The sequence below is a fragment of the Microcaecilia unicolor genome, chromosome 2 (genome assembly GCF_901765095.1).
Source record: "Microcaecilia unicolor chromosome 2, aMicUni1.1, whole genome shotgun sequence".
Lineage (NCBI taxonomy): Eukaryota > Metazoa > Chordata > Amphibia > Gymnophiona > Siphonopidae > Microcaecilia > Microcaecilia unicolor.
The window spans coordinates 132,440,847-132,460,031 of NC_044032.1; the positions used below are offsets into that span (position 1 = coordinate 132,440,847).

A 19,185-nucleotide genomic window follows, 5' to 3' on the forward strand; every position below is an offset into this window, starting at 1 on the left:
TTTTATTTTTATTTATTTATTTGTTGCATTTGTATCCCACATTTTCCCATCTCTTTGCAGGCTCAATGTGGCTTACAATACATCATGAGTAACAGAAGTACATGAAAAAGTATACATTTAGTGATAACTGAAGGATTTTGGGTAGCATGATAATGATAAAATATGATAGTGTATTAACAAGCAAACATGTTAAGAAGTATTTAAGAAATATATAAGAGTTATATAAGAAAATATACATTTATTAGTAGGTAAAGGATCTTGGGTACCATGATAGTGAGAAAACATGGTAGTGTTTTGGCAGGTAGACATAGTAGAGGCAGTTTTGGATGTACGTATAGGAGTTTATATTTGTTGATCATTGTTGTATGCCTTATTAAAGAGATGAGTCTTCAGTAGAACTCCGAAGTTAGCTAATTCATAGGTCATTTTTAATTTGTGCGGTAGCGCATTCCAGAATTGTGTTCTCAGGTAGGAAAAGGTTGACACGGGTGTTAATTTGTATTTGAGACCTTTACAATTTAGGAAACGAAGATTGAGGAATGTGCGGGATGAACTAATGACTACTAAAAACACTGTCTTAAGATAGAAAACCTTAATGGAAAGAAGAAGAGAACAGACCAAAAGGAGTACCCATCAGAGCTGAAAGAAAAAAATTTGAGATATGAAGATGAAAAAATTTTCTCTCTCAGACTGTCGGGCGAAGGAGACTAACTCCCGTGAAGAAAAATTGGGAGCCCTCCAAAAAGACGGGGCAAAAAGTTACCCCGTATCCGCCCTCAGAAACAGGAAAGAGCTGCAACCTGCAGGTGAAGAGAAGAGAGAGAAAATCCCGAAGCTCAGAAGGAGTAAAAACCAACCTCTGAAAACCAAGCTTCAAAAATGCCCCAAGTACGAATATGAGTGAGAGATGTGGCTCGACGATGCAACCGCAGCATTGTAACAATTACTGAAGCGAAAAATCCTGTCTTAGCTACTGAAGCCCGTAAAAGAACCAAACCATAAGACAAAATCAAGCCTGGTGTGGATGAAAGATCGAATCTTGGAACAGAAAGGCCCTTGTGAACAGGAAGATGTAGAGGAAATGCCGAAAAAGACGCTGAAGATCCATGTACCACAGACTTCAGGACCAATTTGGATCTACCAGGACTACCGGACCCCCATGTGTCTCGATCGTTTGTAAAAGACGACCCAAGAGAAGCTATGGAGGAAACACATAGAGAAGACTGGAAGACCACTGCTGAAAGAGGGCGTCTACCTCTGCCGCTGTCGAGTACTTTTGGCGACAGAAGAAGCGAGGAACCTGTGAGGAGAGAGTAGAAACAAAGTTGTAGAACTGGAGTGCCCCATTAAGCTACTATCAGTGAAAACGCTCTGAGAGTCCATTCCCCTAGATGTAGGATGAGATAAGAGAGAAAAAAAATCCGCTTAAATTTTGACTCTCGCCAGATGGAAGGCCGAAGATGGCAGTAAGGTGAATATCTGTCTATGCCAAAAGACTCACCGTCTCTCGTCTTAAGAGAAGACTCTTCATTCCTCTTTGACGGATGACATAGGCCCCTGCCATGAAAATGTCCGACATAACTCTCACCGCCTTGCTAGCCACTAGGGAACGAAACTCCTCCAGAGGTAGACAAATTGATATGATTTCCAGGAAATTGAAAAAATGGAAAGTTGTCAAAAGACACCACAGAACATGCGGTAGCTTGCCTAAACAATGGGCTCCCCAGCTGCGGAAACTGACAATGATCGCTAAAAACTGTCCACTGTGTATACTCTAAAGGCATACCTGCAGTGAGATTCGTCAACCTCAAACACCAGAACAGACTACTGCGCTGCTGAGAATGCAGAAACCACCTCAGCTGAAGGAATTCTATCCGAGAGGAATATCTGAATGAGAGAAAAATTCGAGAGACCTCATGAAAAGTCTGGTCCAGGAAAGTACCTCTATAGTTGCTGCCCTGGAACCGAACCTGAATATAATGCCAAACATAAAGAATGCAACCTAAAAGTAATCCTTGAATCTGAAATCGCAGCTGGAGCACTCTGCCCTGGGAAAGAATAAAACTTCACGACCCCACGCAGTGTCAAAGGTAACCCCTAAATATTCTAGAGACTGCAAAGAAACCAGACAGCTGATGACCACCTTTACTAGCCAAGCTAAGAACTGCAAAATATATTGTACCACTCGGACAGAGACTGCTGACTCTCTTGATAAGAAGTTTCCCTGATTAGCCAGTCATCTAGATACGGGAAAGTAGAATTCCCTCTATCCTGAGAGTCACTGCCACCACTACGAAAACTTTGATGAAAGTGGGAGAGGCGGTTGCGAGACCAAACGGTGGTGACCGAGAATCACAAACCGTACAAATCGGTTGGAGACCAGTCCTGATAGGAATATGTAGATAAGCTTCCATCAGATCTAAGGCACGAACTACCACTATGACGTATTCAAGCGTCTCTATACGAAAACAAGTGACATTGAAAACACAATAGACGGCCTTGAAAAATCAAAATAGGAGAAGGACTCTTCCTCCTTAGAAACTACAAAGTAAATGGTTTGAAGGCCCAAGAGCTGCAGTACAGTGTCCCCTACCGCACCTGCATTGTAGCAAGAGCGACAAAGAAAAATCTAGAAAGACAGCGGAAAGAAGGTTGTTGAAGGATGAGGCATAGCCGTCTCGAAGAAAATCTCCAAGACCCACTGGTCAGAACTAAAATGGGTCCACCTCAGCTGAAGAAAGTGGAAATAGGAACTGTGAACTACAAAATCCTATAGTTGGATCATAGACCACTGCCGACATACCTAGAGATAGCGATGTAAGTAAAGGCTGTCATCGAGAAATTACGTCATCACCCAAAGCTAAAGAGGTGAAAACAAAAGTAGAGTTTGTGCAGCACTGTGTACGTTTTGTAGCGCTATATAAATGCTAAATAGTAGTAGTAGTAGTTAAACAGACAAATAAGAAAAATCTCATGAATTGCCAGGCGCTGCAGTTGCACAAAATATCATTCAGGCACATATGTTATGCAAAGAAATATGTCTCAAAATGCAATACATACCAGACAGTAAACGCCTGAAGATGCTGCCCTGCCAAGAAACCACCAGTGGCTTTTGTGCTAAAGACTAAACTTGAGAGTGCTAGAAATGAAGCTACCAGAGTTAACATACCTGGGCGTTATTATATTTAATTATTTATTTCCACTGCCGAAGCTGCAGTGAAAACCATACGTGAGTATAACTATGCCTGGGAAAAGAAAACTGCGCATACATAAAGTGAAATGATGGCATATTGAAAAACCTTCTGAAAGTTATAAAAACTGCAACTAGAACTGTGCACTACCTACATATCCTTTTTTTTTTTACCGTTTATTTTAGGATTTTGTCATAAAATAGCAAAACATATAGATGCAATAAAGCTGGCTATTGACATATTTCTAAACATTATGTCATTAACATCTTACAGACTCTAGGAGAGTGAAGTACACATCGTATCATGTCTCCCTTGCCCTTGTCAAGATCCTAAACCCTCCCACCCTCCTATTGTCCTCCCCCCTCCCCTCCCCCCCCCTCCCTCATATACATCAAGAGGCTGGAAAACAGGAGAGAGTTAAAATACTATTATTGTGATCGTTCTTTTTCATAGCTGTCCCACACTTTGTGATACTGGGCCAGTTTGCCTTTTCGGATTGCTGTCAGTTTGGACATCAGTCGCACATTGTCCAGTCTCAGCAGCACTTTCCGTAGGCCTGGAATTGTTGGTTTTTTCCAGGCGGTCACTATGGTCAGCTTACTAGCCACTAACAGCTGAGTGGCAAATCGATGTATGTCTGGCTTGATACCCTGCGGTTTAAAATGTAGTAGGCAATTGTCCAACCTTACTGGGTATATTACAGCTGTTATTTTATTCAAAAATGTCACAATTTCTGTCCAGAACTGTTGTGCTGTATCACAATCCCACCAGATGTGAGCCATGTCCCCCTGTGCTCCACAGTTTCTCCAACAAAGTCCTGATCCTTTCCCATATATTTGTACCAGGCGACTAGGAGTATAATACCAGCTATAGAGGACTTTATGTCCATTCTCCATTAGGGCGCTCGATGTGGAAACCTGGAGTAAAGATCTAAACGCCTGGCCCCACTGATCAGGTTCATAGGTCACCCCCATTGCTGCTTCCCATTTGGCAGTGTAGTATTCCACTGGGGAGTCATAAAACAAGAGTGCCTTATACTAGAAATTCCTCCTCGACCTCCACCCTCCCCCCCCCCCCCCCCATCATTCCTAATTGTAGTCGGGTTTCAGTTAAACTAAGCTCGTCCTCTGCTTTATGTCTGATAAAATCTTTCACTTGAAGGTATTGGTACTCCTGCAGGGGGGAGAGCCCATGTTCCTGGCATAGCTCTGTGTACGAGACCACCTTCCCTGGTTCATGCATTTGACCCAATTCACACAGTCCCATTTTTCCCACTCTATATATGACTCGTCCAATAGGCCGGGGCCAAAGTTGGGTGCAGATCTAAGGTATATGTGAGTGTAATATGTGCGCCCCGGGAAAAACTTTTCTCTTATTTTACTCCAGACCTCCAGAGGCCATCGCAGCAGGGGCGGACTGACCTTTATTAGTTCCCCTAATTTCTGTTTGAGGACCCACGGTGCCGCCCTCAGTGGGACCGACCCCCACCATCCTCTCTCTAGGTCACTCCCCAACTTGCCCTCCGCCTGCAACCACACCGACAAAATCCTCAGGTGTGCAGCCTGGTGGTACGCAAATTACTTGAGCGTGCTGTTCACCGCCGTTGCCTTGATTTTCTCTCCTCACATGCTATTCTTGACCCACTTCAATCTGGTTTTCGCCCTCTCCACTCAACCGAAACTGCTCTTACTAAAGTCTCCAATGACCTTTTACTGGCTAAATCCAGAGGTCTCTATTCCATCCTCATTCTTCTTGATCTTTCCGCTGCTTTTGACACTGTCGATCACAGCATACTCCTTGATATCCTGTCCTCACTTGGATTCCAGGGCTCTGTCCTTTCCTGGTTCTCTTCCTACCTCTCCCTCCGCACCTTTAGTGTGCACTCTGGTGGATCTACTTCTATCCCTCTGCCTGTTGGCGCACCTCAGGGTTCTGTTCTTGGTCCCCTCCTCTTTTCTACCTACACTTCTTCCCTTGGTTCATTAATCTCATCCCATGGCTTTTCCTACCATCTCTATGCTGATGACTCCCAAATCTACCTTTCTACCCCTGATATCTCACCTTGCATCCAAACCAAAGTTTCAGCGTGCTTGTCTGACACTGCTGTCTGGATGTCTCAACGCCACCTTAAATTAAACATGACCAAAACCGAACTTCTCATTTTTCCCCCCAAACCCACCTCCTCACTCCCCCCGTTTTCTATTTCTGTTGATGGCTCTCTCATTCTCCCTGTCTCCTCGGCTCAAAACCTTGGGGTCATCTTTGACTCTTCTCTCTCCTTCTCTGCTCACATCCAGAAGACCGCCAAGACCTGTCGTTTCTTTCTTTACAACATCCGTAAAATCCGCCCCTTTCTTTCCGAGCACTCTACCAAAACCCTCATCCACACCCTTGTCACCTCTCGTTTAGACTACTGCAATCTGCTTCTTGCTGGCCTCCCACTTAGTCACCTCTCCCCTCTCCAATCGGTTCAAAACTCTGCTGCCCATCTCGTCTTCCGCCAGGGTCGCTTTACTCATACTACCCCTCTCCTCAAGTTGCTTCACTGGCTCCCTATCCGTTTTCGCATCCTGTTCAAACTTCTTCTACTAACCTATAAATGTACTTACTCTGCTGCTCCCCAGTATCTCTCCACACTCGTCCTTCCCTACACCCCTTCCCGTGCACTCCGCTCCATGGATAAATCCTTCTTATCTGTTCCCTTCTCCACTACTGCCAACTCCAGACTTCGCGCCTTCTGTCTCGCTGCACCCTACGCCTGGAATAAACTTCCTGAGCCCCTACGTCTTGCCCCTTCCTTGACCACCTTTAAATCTAGACTGAAAGCCCACCTCTTTAACATTGCTTTTGACTCGTAACCACTTGTAACCACCTGCCTCCACCTACCCTCCTCCTTCCTGTACACAATAATTGATTTGATTTGCTTACTTTAATTTTTTGTCTATTAGATTGTAAGCTCTTTGAGCAGGGACTGTCTTTCTTCTATGTTTGTGCAGCACTGTGTATGCCTTGTAGCGCTATAGAAATGCTAAATAGTAGTAGTAGTAGTAAGTATGGGACTCCCATTCCCCCCTCTCCCTCTAGGCTGGTACATTACTTTTCACCTTACCCGGGGAGGGGTCTTTTCCTCCAAATGAATGCAAACACTTTCCTCTGCAAGCCTCGCACATACCTCTCCGGCAGGGCTATGGGTAGAGCCATAAAAAGGTAGAGAAATTTGGGGAGGAGTATCATTTTCACTGCGCTTTTTTGCCCCATCCAAGATAAAGTGAGTCCCTCCCATCTCGTCATCTCTCTAAACAGTTCTTGTGTTTTATCAGGGAAATTAGTTATAAACAGCTCGTCCAGCCTACTTGGAATATTTATCCCCAGATACCTAATGCTTTTCTTAGCCCATCGGTAAGGGAATTGTGTCTGCAATTGCTGTAACTGTCCTTCAGGAATGTTTATATCCAGGGCCTCAGACTTATCAAAGTTTATTTTAAACCCAGACACTGCCCCATAAGTCTGAATTACCTCTCTTATTTTCGGGAAAGCCACTAGAGGGTGTTTCAATATGAGTAGAATATCGTCCGCAAAAAGTAGAATTTCGTTTCTAGTCCCCTCCACTTGAGCCCCCTGAGTTCTGAGTGGTCTCTTATTTGCATAGCCAATGGCTCCATCACTAGGCAAAGAGCAGAGAGGATAGGGCGCACCCCTGTCGTGTGCCCCTGTGAAGTCTAAATGTTTGAGAGAGTTGCCCGTTCACCCGTACCGAGGCTTGTGGTTCTTTGTAGATCAATCTGAGCCAGTTACCAAATCGCCCCTCAATTCCCATTCGTTCCGTGACTGCAAAAAGGAAAGACCAATTCACCCTGTCGAAAGCTTTTTCGGCATCTAGCGACAGTATACATAGTGGGATCTCACTAAGCTGTGCATTTTGTACCATGAAGAGGGCCCTTCTAATGTTATCGAAGGTCTGTCTGTTCTGTATAAAACCCGCTTGGTCTTCATGTATTAATTGTGGCAAGTATTTTTGTAGCCATGTCGCTAGAATCTTAGTAAAGATCTTATAATCTACTCCCAATAGGGATATGGGTCTGTACAAGCTACACTGTAAGGGGTCTTTCACTGATTTCGGTATTATCACAATGGTGGCTAGGTTCCATGTCGGTGGTTAACCCACGTTGGTCTCTAAGGAGTTGAAAACCTGCAGTAGTAAAGGGGCCACTAGCTTGCCAAACAGTTTATAAAACTTATTTGGGTACCCATCGGGTCCTGGTGCCTTGCCTGGGCTGAGCTCTTTTATAGATTGTTCTACTTCCTCCAGAACTATAGGCTCTGAGAGTGCCTTTCTGGCATCCCTAGGTAGCTGGGGAAGGTGTACCTCATCTAAGTATTGTGCCATGTGCTCCAAGTTTTGCGTGGTTTCCTGGGAGTATAGTGTCTTATAGTACTTCCGGAAGGCTGCCCTTATGTATTGTTCTTCCAACCTCACTTGTCCTGTGTCATCCCTTAAGCTTCCCACCTCATTGCGAGTAGCTTGTTGTTTCAACTTGTATGCCAACAACCGGCTAGCTTTATTCCCGAATTCGAAGTGGGATTGGTGCACCTTTTGCATTTGTTCGGAGATATCAGCTAATTCTAGCTCCCAGAGTTGATCCCTGAGCTCCCGTATCCGGGCCTCCCTCTCCTCGGGTTCCTGAGTGTCTTCCCCCCTTCCCTGTAGTTCTATATCTTGTAAATCTACCCTTAGTTTTGTTTCCACTGCTGACCGCTGTTTCCAGCAATGCGCGCTCAGGGCTATGAGGTGGCCTCGCAAAACAGCCTTAAAGCTCTCCCACAGGACCGTCGGGGAAACCTCCCCAGTGTCGTTAAACTGTACATATTCCTTAATGTGCTGTTCTATTTTAATGATGTTTTCTGGGTCGGACAGTAATGCATCGTCTAAGCGCCAAGGTCGTTTTATTTTGGTAAATCCCCAGCCTTTCATATGGAGAAGCACTGAGGAGTGGTCGGACCAGGTGCATGGTACGATCTCAAGTGAGGCTATCAGCCCTAAGGTCTGACCATCTCCCAGCCACATATCGATTCTCGATGAAGTCTTATGAACCGCGGAGTAATAAGTATATTGGCGCAGCGTGGGGTGGGCCTTGCACCATAAGTCCAGCAAGTGCCAGCGTTCTATCATCTCTTGTAATTTCCGCCTATTTTGTTTGGCGTATTGTACTCCCCTGGAGGAGTTATCTACATGTGGCTGTAATGTGACATTGAAATCTCCCCCCACTAGAAGAATACCCTCCACATGTGCTGTGATCAATCTATCGATTTCTAGGTAGAAGTCTCCCTGTCCTGCATTTGGCCCATATATATTGACCACTGTGTAGGATTGCCCCGCTAATGACAGGACCAAGAGCAGATACCGTCCCTCTTTATCCCGCACCACCTTTTTAACCTCCCAGGGTTTGGATTTTCGTAGAGCTATTAATACTCCCTTACTCTTGGATCCCCCCGATGATGAGGCAAAGTATATAGTTGGGAAAGTTTGGGGGGCATATAGCCGCTCATATTTATGTTTAAGGTGGGTCTTTTGGATCAGGGCTATGTCCACCTGCAGGCAATCCAATTCTCTAAATAACAATTGCCTTTTCCTGGGGATGTTAAGCCCTTTAACATTTAGTGATAACCATTTAATATCAGCCATTAGTATCCGGTTCCAGCCTCACATACTCCCATCTCAATTGCCCTCTCTGCCATAGTACATAAACCTCTTTGTGTCTGGCTCATAGGCTCTCTCCCGATCCCAGTGTCTCTCTCCCCCCCATATATCCGCCTACTTCCCTTTCCCCTATTCCCCATGTAATCCCTTGATTTTATGGTGTCCAGTGGAGTTCCACTAGGCCCCTTGTGTAAGAGAAAGTGAGGCATAGGTCGCTTACCGCATACCCCAAAGAACAACTTACAACTCATCAAACCAAACTAGTCAAACGTTCTCAGGAACCCTCCCAGTCTCCTCATAGGCAGACTTGTTCAAGGTCCCTTACATCCGTGCAGTGAATTCTCCGTTTCTCTCCCGTTCTCAGGTAATTTTAGTCGCCGATTGGTGCCTTTGTAGACGCTTTGGTCCCTTCCCAACTCGTTTCCATTTCGGCGGGACACTTTGTGCTGTTTTCTTTTGGGAGCTGCTGTTCTCTGCCTGGTCTTTCTCCATTTTCATTTCCGGACACGTCGCTTGCGCTTCAGCCAATGACCGTACTTGATGTTGTTTGCCTTCTTTATAAAAAACTAATGCAAACGGGTGCCGCAAACGATATTGAATGTGTGACTCCCGTAGCGCTCTTGTAAATGATCTGAGCTCGCTTTGCCGCTTTAGCGTCGCCGCAGCTAAGTCCTTATAAATTTCTATCCTGTAGGAGTCCCAATTAAAATGCTGGGTTTGGCGGGATACTGTAAGCACTTGCTCCTTAAGCTTGTAGCTGGTAAAGCAAGCTATGATGTCTTTTGGCACGTTGTTCCTGCCCGAGCCCAGCGCCCTATGTGCGCATTCATTCTGGTTTGTATCCTCTTTGATTTACGTTTCAGCTGTGCTAAGTAGCTCTGCCACCATTTTTTGGATTACTTCCTTGCAATTTTGGTAGGCAGGGGTCTCTGGGAGGCCCCGGAACCGCAGGTTGTTCCAGCGGCCCCTGTTTTCCAGGTCTTCCAGCTTTTCCAGCTGCTGTTGTTGAGCTATGCGCAGGTCTGTTATGTGTTGGTCCACCGACCCCAGGGCCTCACTGTGGCTCTCTAGCTGTGACTCCATCTCTTCTAGTCTGGAGCCCAGCTCACGGAGTTCGCTCCTGAGGTCCGATCCCAGCGTCTTCACCTCGGAGCGCAGCGATTGCAAATTGGTGCTGATTTCGTGCAGCCAGTTCTTCAGCTCCGAGGGAATCTCTGATTCTGATTCCGCCTCCGACACCTCCCTTTGACCAGGTTTTGTGTTATTTGAGTGGGTCTCTGACATGCCCGGGGGTGTTGGCAGTTTCTCAGGGTCCGCCACCTTGTTTTCTCACGGATCCGCTCTAGGCATGTAGGCGAAACACGCTAAATCTACTTTTGTAGCTGTCTGGCTCATCAGCCGCGGGATCTACGGTATCGTTGGAGGTATCTATTCGCAAATAATATCATTTGCTCGTACGATGTTCGGTGTAAATAGCGACTGTTAGTCGGGGTAAGCTGGAGCTTTGCTCTCAAGCGTCCATGCTCTAGGGTGACGTCACTTCCTCCCACTACCGACATATTCTGAAGGTAGATATTGAATTAAAGACATGGTATAGTGTCAACATTGGGGACCCACAGACAAAAATCACCCTAGATTACAGAGCACCAAACATCAAACAGGTTGTCCAAACGCTGTGCATAAAGTAACCAGCAAGCAAGCATTCCATGGAAAACATACATTGCATAGAAGTGTAGTCTAATAGCCCAGTGGACTAATCCTTGGGCAACCACGAATGCACTTGTGAATCTCAACCTGACGGTCTTTAGAATAAAGAAAAAACCTGGAAGACTTTTCTGGAACTTCAACCTGAAGACCAGATTTCTTTTTCAAGAACGTGTGGTACATGTGGCAGACAACTCAGGGAGAACTCCCCTTCTCCTGCGAATCTCCAGACTACCCCAGAAACAATACCTCCGTTCCCTTCTGCACTCCTGAAAACAAAGGAGAATCAGAGAAGTGCTGCCGCGGAGAAGAAGTTGCAGCTGCGGGCAAAAATGGTGGCATTCCGCGACAAAACTGAAAGAACTAAAAACACAGGTCAGAAGATTAGAAAGAGCATGGAGCAAGAAAAATGACGAAAATACACTCAAGGACTGGAAACAACTACAAAGAAAATATAAATACACTATCAGACAAACTAAAAGGACGTATTACAAAACCAAAATAGGACCAAACTACAAGGATACACATAAACTATTCACACTCGTAAACAATCTCCTAAATACTAATACGGTTACCTCCAACAACACAGATACCCCATCAGCAACCATCTTGCAAACTACTTCAAGGAGAAAATCATAAAGCTCTGACTCATGATAGCTACCAACATAACGGATTACACAAATATCCTTGAATATCTAGACCCAAAACCTGGGGAATACCCAGCAGATTGATCATGGATCAACTTTGACACGCTTTCATCAAATGAAATCTCACATTGGCTCGGAAAAAACGCCAAATCGCAATGCAAACTAGACATTTGCCCTAATCCTATATAATAAAACGCACCTCCAACATTCTGAAGCTTTCTGCATGGCTGAGGCATTCCGACTCTCTGTATCCATCTCCTGAATTGACATCACGTACTTCCGGGTTTGTCACAAGCAGAAGTGACCAACCACACAAGGTTTCTCGGCTTCAGAATGTTGGAGGTGCATTCCTTGAAGCACAGCCAGAGCTCAGCGTCCTGCACAGTAATGCTCAGACACCAGAGAGAGAAAGGGAGGGAGGGGGGGCCTGACACCAGAGAGAGAGGGAGGGAGGGAGAGAGGGGGGGTTGACACCAGAGAGAGAGGGAGGGAGAAAGGGGGGGCCTGACACCAGAGAGAGGGAGAGAGGGGGGGCCTGACACCAGAGAGAGAGAGGGAGGGAGGGAGGGGCCTGACACCAGAGAGAGGGAGGAGGGGCCTGACATCAGAGAGAGGGAGGGAGGAGGGGCCTGACACCAGGGAGGGAGGGGGGCCTGACACCAGAGAGAGGGGGGGGGGCTGACACCAGAGAGAGGGGAGGCATCTCTGTCACACACATACACACTCTCTCTCTCTCTCAGTCAATGTCTTTCTCTCTCTCACACACTGTCTCTCACTATATCACATTCACTCTCTCTGTGTCACACAGTCACTCACACACTTTCTTGGTCTCATACACTTGGTGTGTCTCGCACATTCTCTCTCGCACACACTGTATCTGTGTGAAACACTCTCTCTCACACTGTGTTTCACATACGCACTTGCACACACTCTCATTCTCACACACACACTCTCTCTGTCACAGACACACTCGCACCCAGACTCACTCTCTCTCTCACACACACACACTCACACAGTCACTCTCTCTCTGTCACACAGTCACTCTCACACACACTCACTCAAACATACACACTCCGAGGAAAACCTTGCTAGCACCCGTTTCATTTGTGTCAGAAACGGGCCTTTTTTTACTAGTAGTCTAATAAGATCCGCACCCAAACATTTCAAAACAGACCTCACGAACCACGTAAATTACAGACTCCAAAATGGGCTCTTTCCCACGGATAAAGGAAACATCCTACTTACTCCGCTACCGAAAGATGCTAAGAAAAGCACAATGGACCTAACCAACTATCGCCCAGTAGCATCTATTCCACTCATAACCAAACTCATGGAAGGCATAGCGACGAAACAACTTACTGATTACCTAAATAAACACTCAATCCTGCATGAGTCTCAATCAGGATTTCGGTCTAGTCACAGCACCGAAACTGTTCTAGTGTCTGCAATGAACTCATTTAAACAAGCAATTGCAACTGGTAACAACATACTCCTCCTACAATTCGACATGTCCAGCGCCTTTGACATGGTTAATCATGAAATACTTTTACATATACTAGAATACTTCGGAGTAGGAGGCACAGTTCTCAAATGGTTCAAAGGATTCCTGACCACAAGATCATACCAAGTAACATCGAACATGGACAGATCACTCCCATGGACACCTGAATGTGGAGTACCCCAAGGATCCCCCCTCTCACCAACTGTATTCAATCTAATGATGATACCTTTAGCCAAACCTCTAGCCAATCAAAACCTCAACCCCTACATATATGCAGATGACGTCACAATTTACATCCCGTTCAAACATGATCTAAATGAAATCACCAACGAGATCAACCAAAGCCTCCAAATAATGCACACCTGGGCAGATGTATTCCAACTAAAACTTAATGCAGAAAAAACACAATGTCTTGTACTTACCTCACAATATAACACAAAAAAACTTCTCCACCATAACCACACCATACTGTTCTTTTTCTTGTCTCACAAAACTTGAAAATTCTTGGAGTCACCATTGATCGAAATCTCACTCTTGATGCCCACATGAAAAACACTACGAAAAAGATGCTCTACTCCATGTGGAAACTCAGAAGAGTAAAACCTTACTTCCCGAGATACATCTTCCGTACCTTGGTACAATCAATGGTAATAAGTCATCTGGACTACTGCAACACACTGTACTCTGGCTGCAAAGAACAGACTATCAAAAAACTCCAGACTGCCCAGAATACAGCCGCCAGACTCATATTTGGAAAAACTAAATGTGAAAGTGCAAAACCCTTAAGAGAGAAACTTCACTGGCTCCCACTTAAGGAACGCATTGCATTCAAGATCTGCATGATTGTACACAAAATCATTCACACAGACGCCCCAACCTACATGCTAAACCTCGTGGACCTACCTCCCAGAAACGCCACACGATCATCTCGCAAATTTCTCAACCTGCACTTCCCCAGCTGTAAAGGACTAAAATACAAGCTGATGCACGCCACCACCTTCTCTTACATGAGCACGCAATTATGGAATGCATTACCCACAGACCTGAAAACAATCGATGAAACAACTATCTTTCGCAAATCTCTGAAGACATATTTCTTCAACAAGGCCTACAATGAGAACTTATAGCCCCACTAATCCACTTCAACAACCCATTCAGTTATGAAAGCCCACCTTCTATAAATACCCTAATAAATCCCTTCCTTCTTCTTTCTTCCCTTAATTAACCTCTACACAATACTAACTGTACCTGATATACTGGAATAATTATGTTAACAATACTATGTAAGCCACATTGAGCCTGCAAATGGTGGGAAAATGTGGGATATAAATGCAATAAAATAAATAAATAAAAATCAAAAGAATGAGGGAGGTTCGATGGAGAAAACACGAAGGACACTGAAGCAAACGCGACGGACCAGGCCAACGAAGAAGCAGAAAATCGCTAACACCAGCAAAGAAAGAGGCACCGAAACGGACGTCTAATTCCGTAGAAAAAACTTGTACGAGCTGAGAGCAGTTACACCCCGGCGCCAACAAAAACATGCTTTAGCGTCTCCTGCACAGTGGAGCTCTCTCCGCCCGAGAAACAACACTTTGCGCCTTTTTTTTTAAACAAACCGCTGCTGCTAAAACGCGAGGAAAAGTAGGAAAAAAATCCTGAAGAATAAAATTGCTCGTTAAAGCCATGGTTACTGTATTATTCTCTTCTGTTAGCCTTTTTTTTTACTCAACTGAGCTAGGAAAGAAAAAAACTCCTGAAGCATGATAGATCAGAACAGAGCTGTCCGCTCGTTAGAAGTCTGGGGAAAGAAAAGGCTTCTTCTTTAAATATCCTTATAATATCCTTTTATTTGTTTTAATTCTTTTAAAGTAAAAGTGGCTGCCTCTCCCAAAGGCAATACATCTTTACATCGAAAGAGTAGCCCTTCCTAGCTAAGTATGGGAGATGGGGAGGAAAAGGGGCGAGGGGCGAGGGACTCGGGGACACCCGAGTTTAACACCCCAGAGGCTGGAAAAGAAATCCCTATCAGCTAAGCCTCTAACTGAGATTCCTGCACAGAAGAACTATTATCATTATTCTTCTTATTATTATTATTATTAGCTACTAAAAGAGAAAGAAAAAGAGAGAGACTAATGGGCTCACCTCCTGCCCGCTGGAGACTGAGAAAATACTGCGGCTAGGGTCACATGGCCAGGTCTCTCCTTGGCTCTCTAGTCTTAGAATTCTCAGTCTCCACCTGCTGGTAGGCGTGCACAACCCATCAGTCCAATCCTGGTCTGGAGGGACGCTAAGGAATGCATGTTAGTTTACTGTAACTTGCACAACATAACAGTGAGATGCAAAGTATGCAAATGCATACAAAGCACTTTATGTTGAATTTGTAAGCTTAGTTATTCATAGGAAAAATAATACCAGTTTTGAGTTGCTACTATTTTACTTCTACATGAGTATCTAGCCGCTTAATGTATGGCTTGATGCTCCAAGAAAACATCTTAAAAGTGCTGCTGTATATGAAACTGGTGCATGGGAAAAATCCCCATCTCCTCTCTCTACGCTTGCAAAGCCCCTGTTTCCCGAAGGCAGCCCCCACTCTTCTAGAACAGACTCTCAATCCTTTCAAAGACACCCTACCATCCAGAATAGACCTCCTGACACCCCAAGAACAAAGGTACCATCACCATTCCCCTTGAAGACTGCCCCCCCCAACCTACCAAGGGCATCCCTCTTGTCTAGCAGTTGGGGCAGGAATGATCCCCAGTCACTCTTGGGGCCTCCAGGTTCAAAATGGTGCCAGTTCAACTTTTGTGGTAGTCTCATGGTACTACTGCTGAGGGTCAGTCTGCCAAATAAGGGCAAAAAGGAACAATATATCAAATAAAGGTGAACTTAAAACTTGATAGCAACCATTCTCTATGAGCCACAAAGCATGTTTGAAGTCTGTATGTATGTTTGCACAAGATGAAAAGCAAAAAATGTATTAAACTTTTTAATTACTATATATTGACATATAGAAAATGAACCAGTTTCTTTCTGCATTTTAATTGCCAGGTTCTCTTATTCAAGTCCCTTCAGTTGAGCGGGGAAAACTCAGTAAAGTCCGTTTGGGATCTTTATCTTTGAAAAAAGAAGGAGAAAGACAATGTTTTCTTTTTACAAAGCATTTTTTGATTTGCACAAGGAGTTCAGGAGGAAAACTGCACCTACTGAAGGTATTTATAACTACATTTTGTTCTTGTTTTTCCTTGTTTTACCATTTGTTACATTAGCACTTCTACATAGCTGAATACTGAAATAACTGAATAGCGAAACAGTGTGGGTCCATCTGTATCCCGTCATCTATATAGTTTTGCAATGAGAGCTCATGTTTTTACCATCATAGTCTCAGCATGTCAAGGCCTTGTTTTACTTACTCAGCCTAAAAAGGACTGATAATTGCTTTTTACTCCCAAATTAAAAGGGTAATTGCCAGCAAGTAAAGAAACAGTGGCTGCTAAGTTGTAATCTTTGGAGCCAATATTTAAAAGCATGTATCTGTGTAGCAGGGCCTACTAACCGGATAGTACCACTGAATATTTTTACAGACAACCTTGCCAATATCCAGATAGGCTGGGTCAAGTCAGGGTAGAGACACAAGTTATCTGGATAGCAATGGTTTTCAACACTGCTATCTAGGTAACTAAAGGCAGCAACAAAGCTGTCATAAGTGCTGTCTAGATAAGCTATCTGAATAGCAGCTGAATATCGCTGCTATGTGGAAATTGCTGGCAACTTACTACTCTATCCAGATATCAGTGACAGCCATTATCCATGTGCTGCGGAAGGCGCAACCACACACACTCGCACACAGACACACACAAACACACACACATGACCCCCCACAACATACATACAAACCCTCCCCCCCTCACCACCATCACACACATCCCAGTATCCTGATTGGGAAAAGAAGAGGTCCTCTACATCCCCACATATCACCTCTTCCACTTTGGCACACTAATTGGAAAAGAACGAGTTCTCTACACCCTTGCACATTCCCCCAATCCCTACCACATCCCCTTTTATTGAAGTATGTCTTGCTCTCTGTCTATCTTCACTTCCAATGTCAACCAGGTATTAACCACTGACGTTATTAGCATAGTGGCTTACATGCTGAATTGCCAGAAACTCTGAGGTGTCCTAGGCTATACTGCTGTTTTATTTGTGGGATGAAATAGAAGCAAATGCAATGTGTATCCATGGGTGCTGAAGAGAGAGAATATATATGTATTGACAATGTCAATGCCACCTGAAATTAAACATGACCAAAACTGAGCTCATTTTTCCCCCCCAAACCCACCTCCCCACTCCCCCCATTTTCTATTTTTGTTGATGGCTCTCTCATTCTCCCTGTCTCCTCAGCTCGAAACCTTGGGGTCATCTTTGACTCTTCTCTCTCCTTCTCTGCTCATATCCAGCAGATCGCCAAGACCTGTCGTTTCTTTCTTTACAACATCTGTAAAATCCGCCCCTTTCTTTCCGAGCACTCTACCAAAACCCTCATCCACACCCTTGTCATCTCTCGTTTAGACTACTGCAATCTGCTTCTTGCTGGCCTCCCACTTTGTCACCTCTCCCCTCTCCAATCGGTTCAAAACTCTGCTGCCCATCTCGTCTTCCGCCAGGGTCGCTTTACTCATACTACCCCTCTCCTCAAGTCGCTTCACTGGCTCCCTATCCGTTTTCGCATCCTGTTCAAACTTCTTCTACTAACCTATAAATGTACTCACTCTGCTGCTCCCCAGTACCTCTCCACACTCGTCCTTCTCTAAACCCCTTCCCGTGCACTCCGCTCCATGGATAAATCCTTCTTATCTGTTCCCTTCTCCACTACTGCCAACTTCAGACTTCGCGCCTTCTGTCTCGCTGCACCCTACGCCTGGAATAAACTTCCTGAGCCCCTACGTCTTGCCTCATCCTTGGCCACCTTTAAATCTAGACTGAAAGCCCACCTCTTTAACATTGCTTTTGACTCGTAACCACTTGTAACCGCTCGCCTCCACCTACCCTCCTCTCCTCCTTCCTGTACACATTAATTGATTTGATTTGCTTACTTTTTTTTTTGTCTATTAGATTGCAAGCTTTTGAGCAGGGACTGTCTTTCTTCTGTTTGTGCAGTGCTGCGTACGCCTTGTAGCGCTATAGATATGCTAAATAGTAGTAGTAGTAGTTAATTTATCTCATCATTGAACCTTTTTTTCTTTTTAACCAGGATGTTAAGGGTAGAGATGAGTAGGAGTTATTCCACAACATTTTGTAGATAGGCACAAGTCCCCGATATTCAGCCAGCGGTGGTCAGCATTTTTTAAAAAAAAGATAACTATCGCTGGCTAGATTAGCCCCCGATATTCATTGCTGAGCCTTATCAGGGCTAATTTCTGTAGGACTGGCCACCGGTGCCTATGCGGGCCCCAGATAATATTTAGCTGGGGCATTCATAAGACACTTCTCCTTGGACAAGCAGGCTTATAGATTCTCACAAGTGGGTGACGCTGACCCACATCGCCCGGTCATGGATTTACAAAAGTAAAAATAGAGCTTTGTAGAGTGTGAGACACGCTCCACTGCGCATTCGCGAGTGCCTTCCCGCCTGCCATGCAAATGCCGTCACCTCAGTTCTTTTTATACCGTGGTGAGGAGAGAGCATATTTGTTTGCTTTCTTCTCATGTCGCTTGGTCCTAAAGAGCTTTTTTGGTGCCTTTCGGCTATATTTTGTCCAGTTTTTCTCCATTGTGTTCCTGTTCTGGAACCTCCTTTCTTTGTTTATCCCTTAAGTTTTAGTTCTTTTTCCCTGGGTTTGTTTCCTTTATTTTTCGTTGTCATTAGACTGCTTTTAGGCCTTGACCTCAGCCAGGAACTTTCCCTTTCTTTTTCTGTCGTGCCTTGCCCCTTTTTCAGGCAACATCGATTCGTTTAATTTAGCCAAGGAAGTTTTTCCTTCTATGTCCATGAAAGTTCCCAGTGGCTTTAAGTGCTGTACCTGGTGCAATTGGACAATCTCTGGGACAGACACCCATTCTTGGTGTCTACAGTGTCTTGGGCCTGACCATAACCCCATTAACTGTGTTCTCTGTCTTTGCATTAAAAAGAGGACCCAGATTTCCAGAAAACCTCAACATGAGAAGATTTTTGGAGCCACTTCTGGTTCCTCGACATCAGCATAGAGTTCGGAGGCGTTGGCATCAAGGTCGCGTGTCATACTGGCATCGAGAGCGTCGGTAAGCATGGCTTCTACTAGACCCTTAGACACTGGGAGCAGTGAAGCATCGAGTGGGTCTCCAACTGCCTCGAGGCCACCTGCTGTGCAGGGCCCCCGGGACTGTGCATCGTCAGACCCAACCCCAAGGTGACATATGGATTCAATGTCATCTTCATCGGCTCCGAGGAGCCTCAGTGACATGCTT

At 44.9% G+C, this 19,185-nt stretch overlaps 1 protein-coding gene across 1 annotated transcript in view; it reads left to right on the forward strand.

The window, feature by feature from the left end:
* RASGRF2 (Ras protein specific guanine nucleotide releasing factor 2) overlaps positions 1-19,185 on the forward strand; it is an 839,627-nt gene that overhangs the window by 369,678 nt on the left and 450,764 nt on the right. Inside the window, exon 10 of the mRNA XM_030193334.1 lies at positions 15,793-15,953. Within this exon, the coding sequence (XP_030049194.1) occupies positions 15,793-15,953 (161 nt within the window). The remainder of the gene's footprint in view (positions 1-15,792; positions 15,954-19,185) is intronic.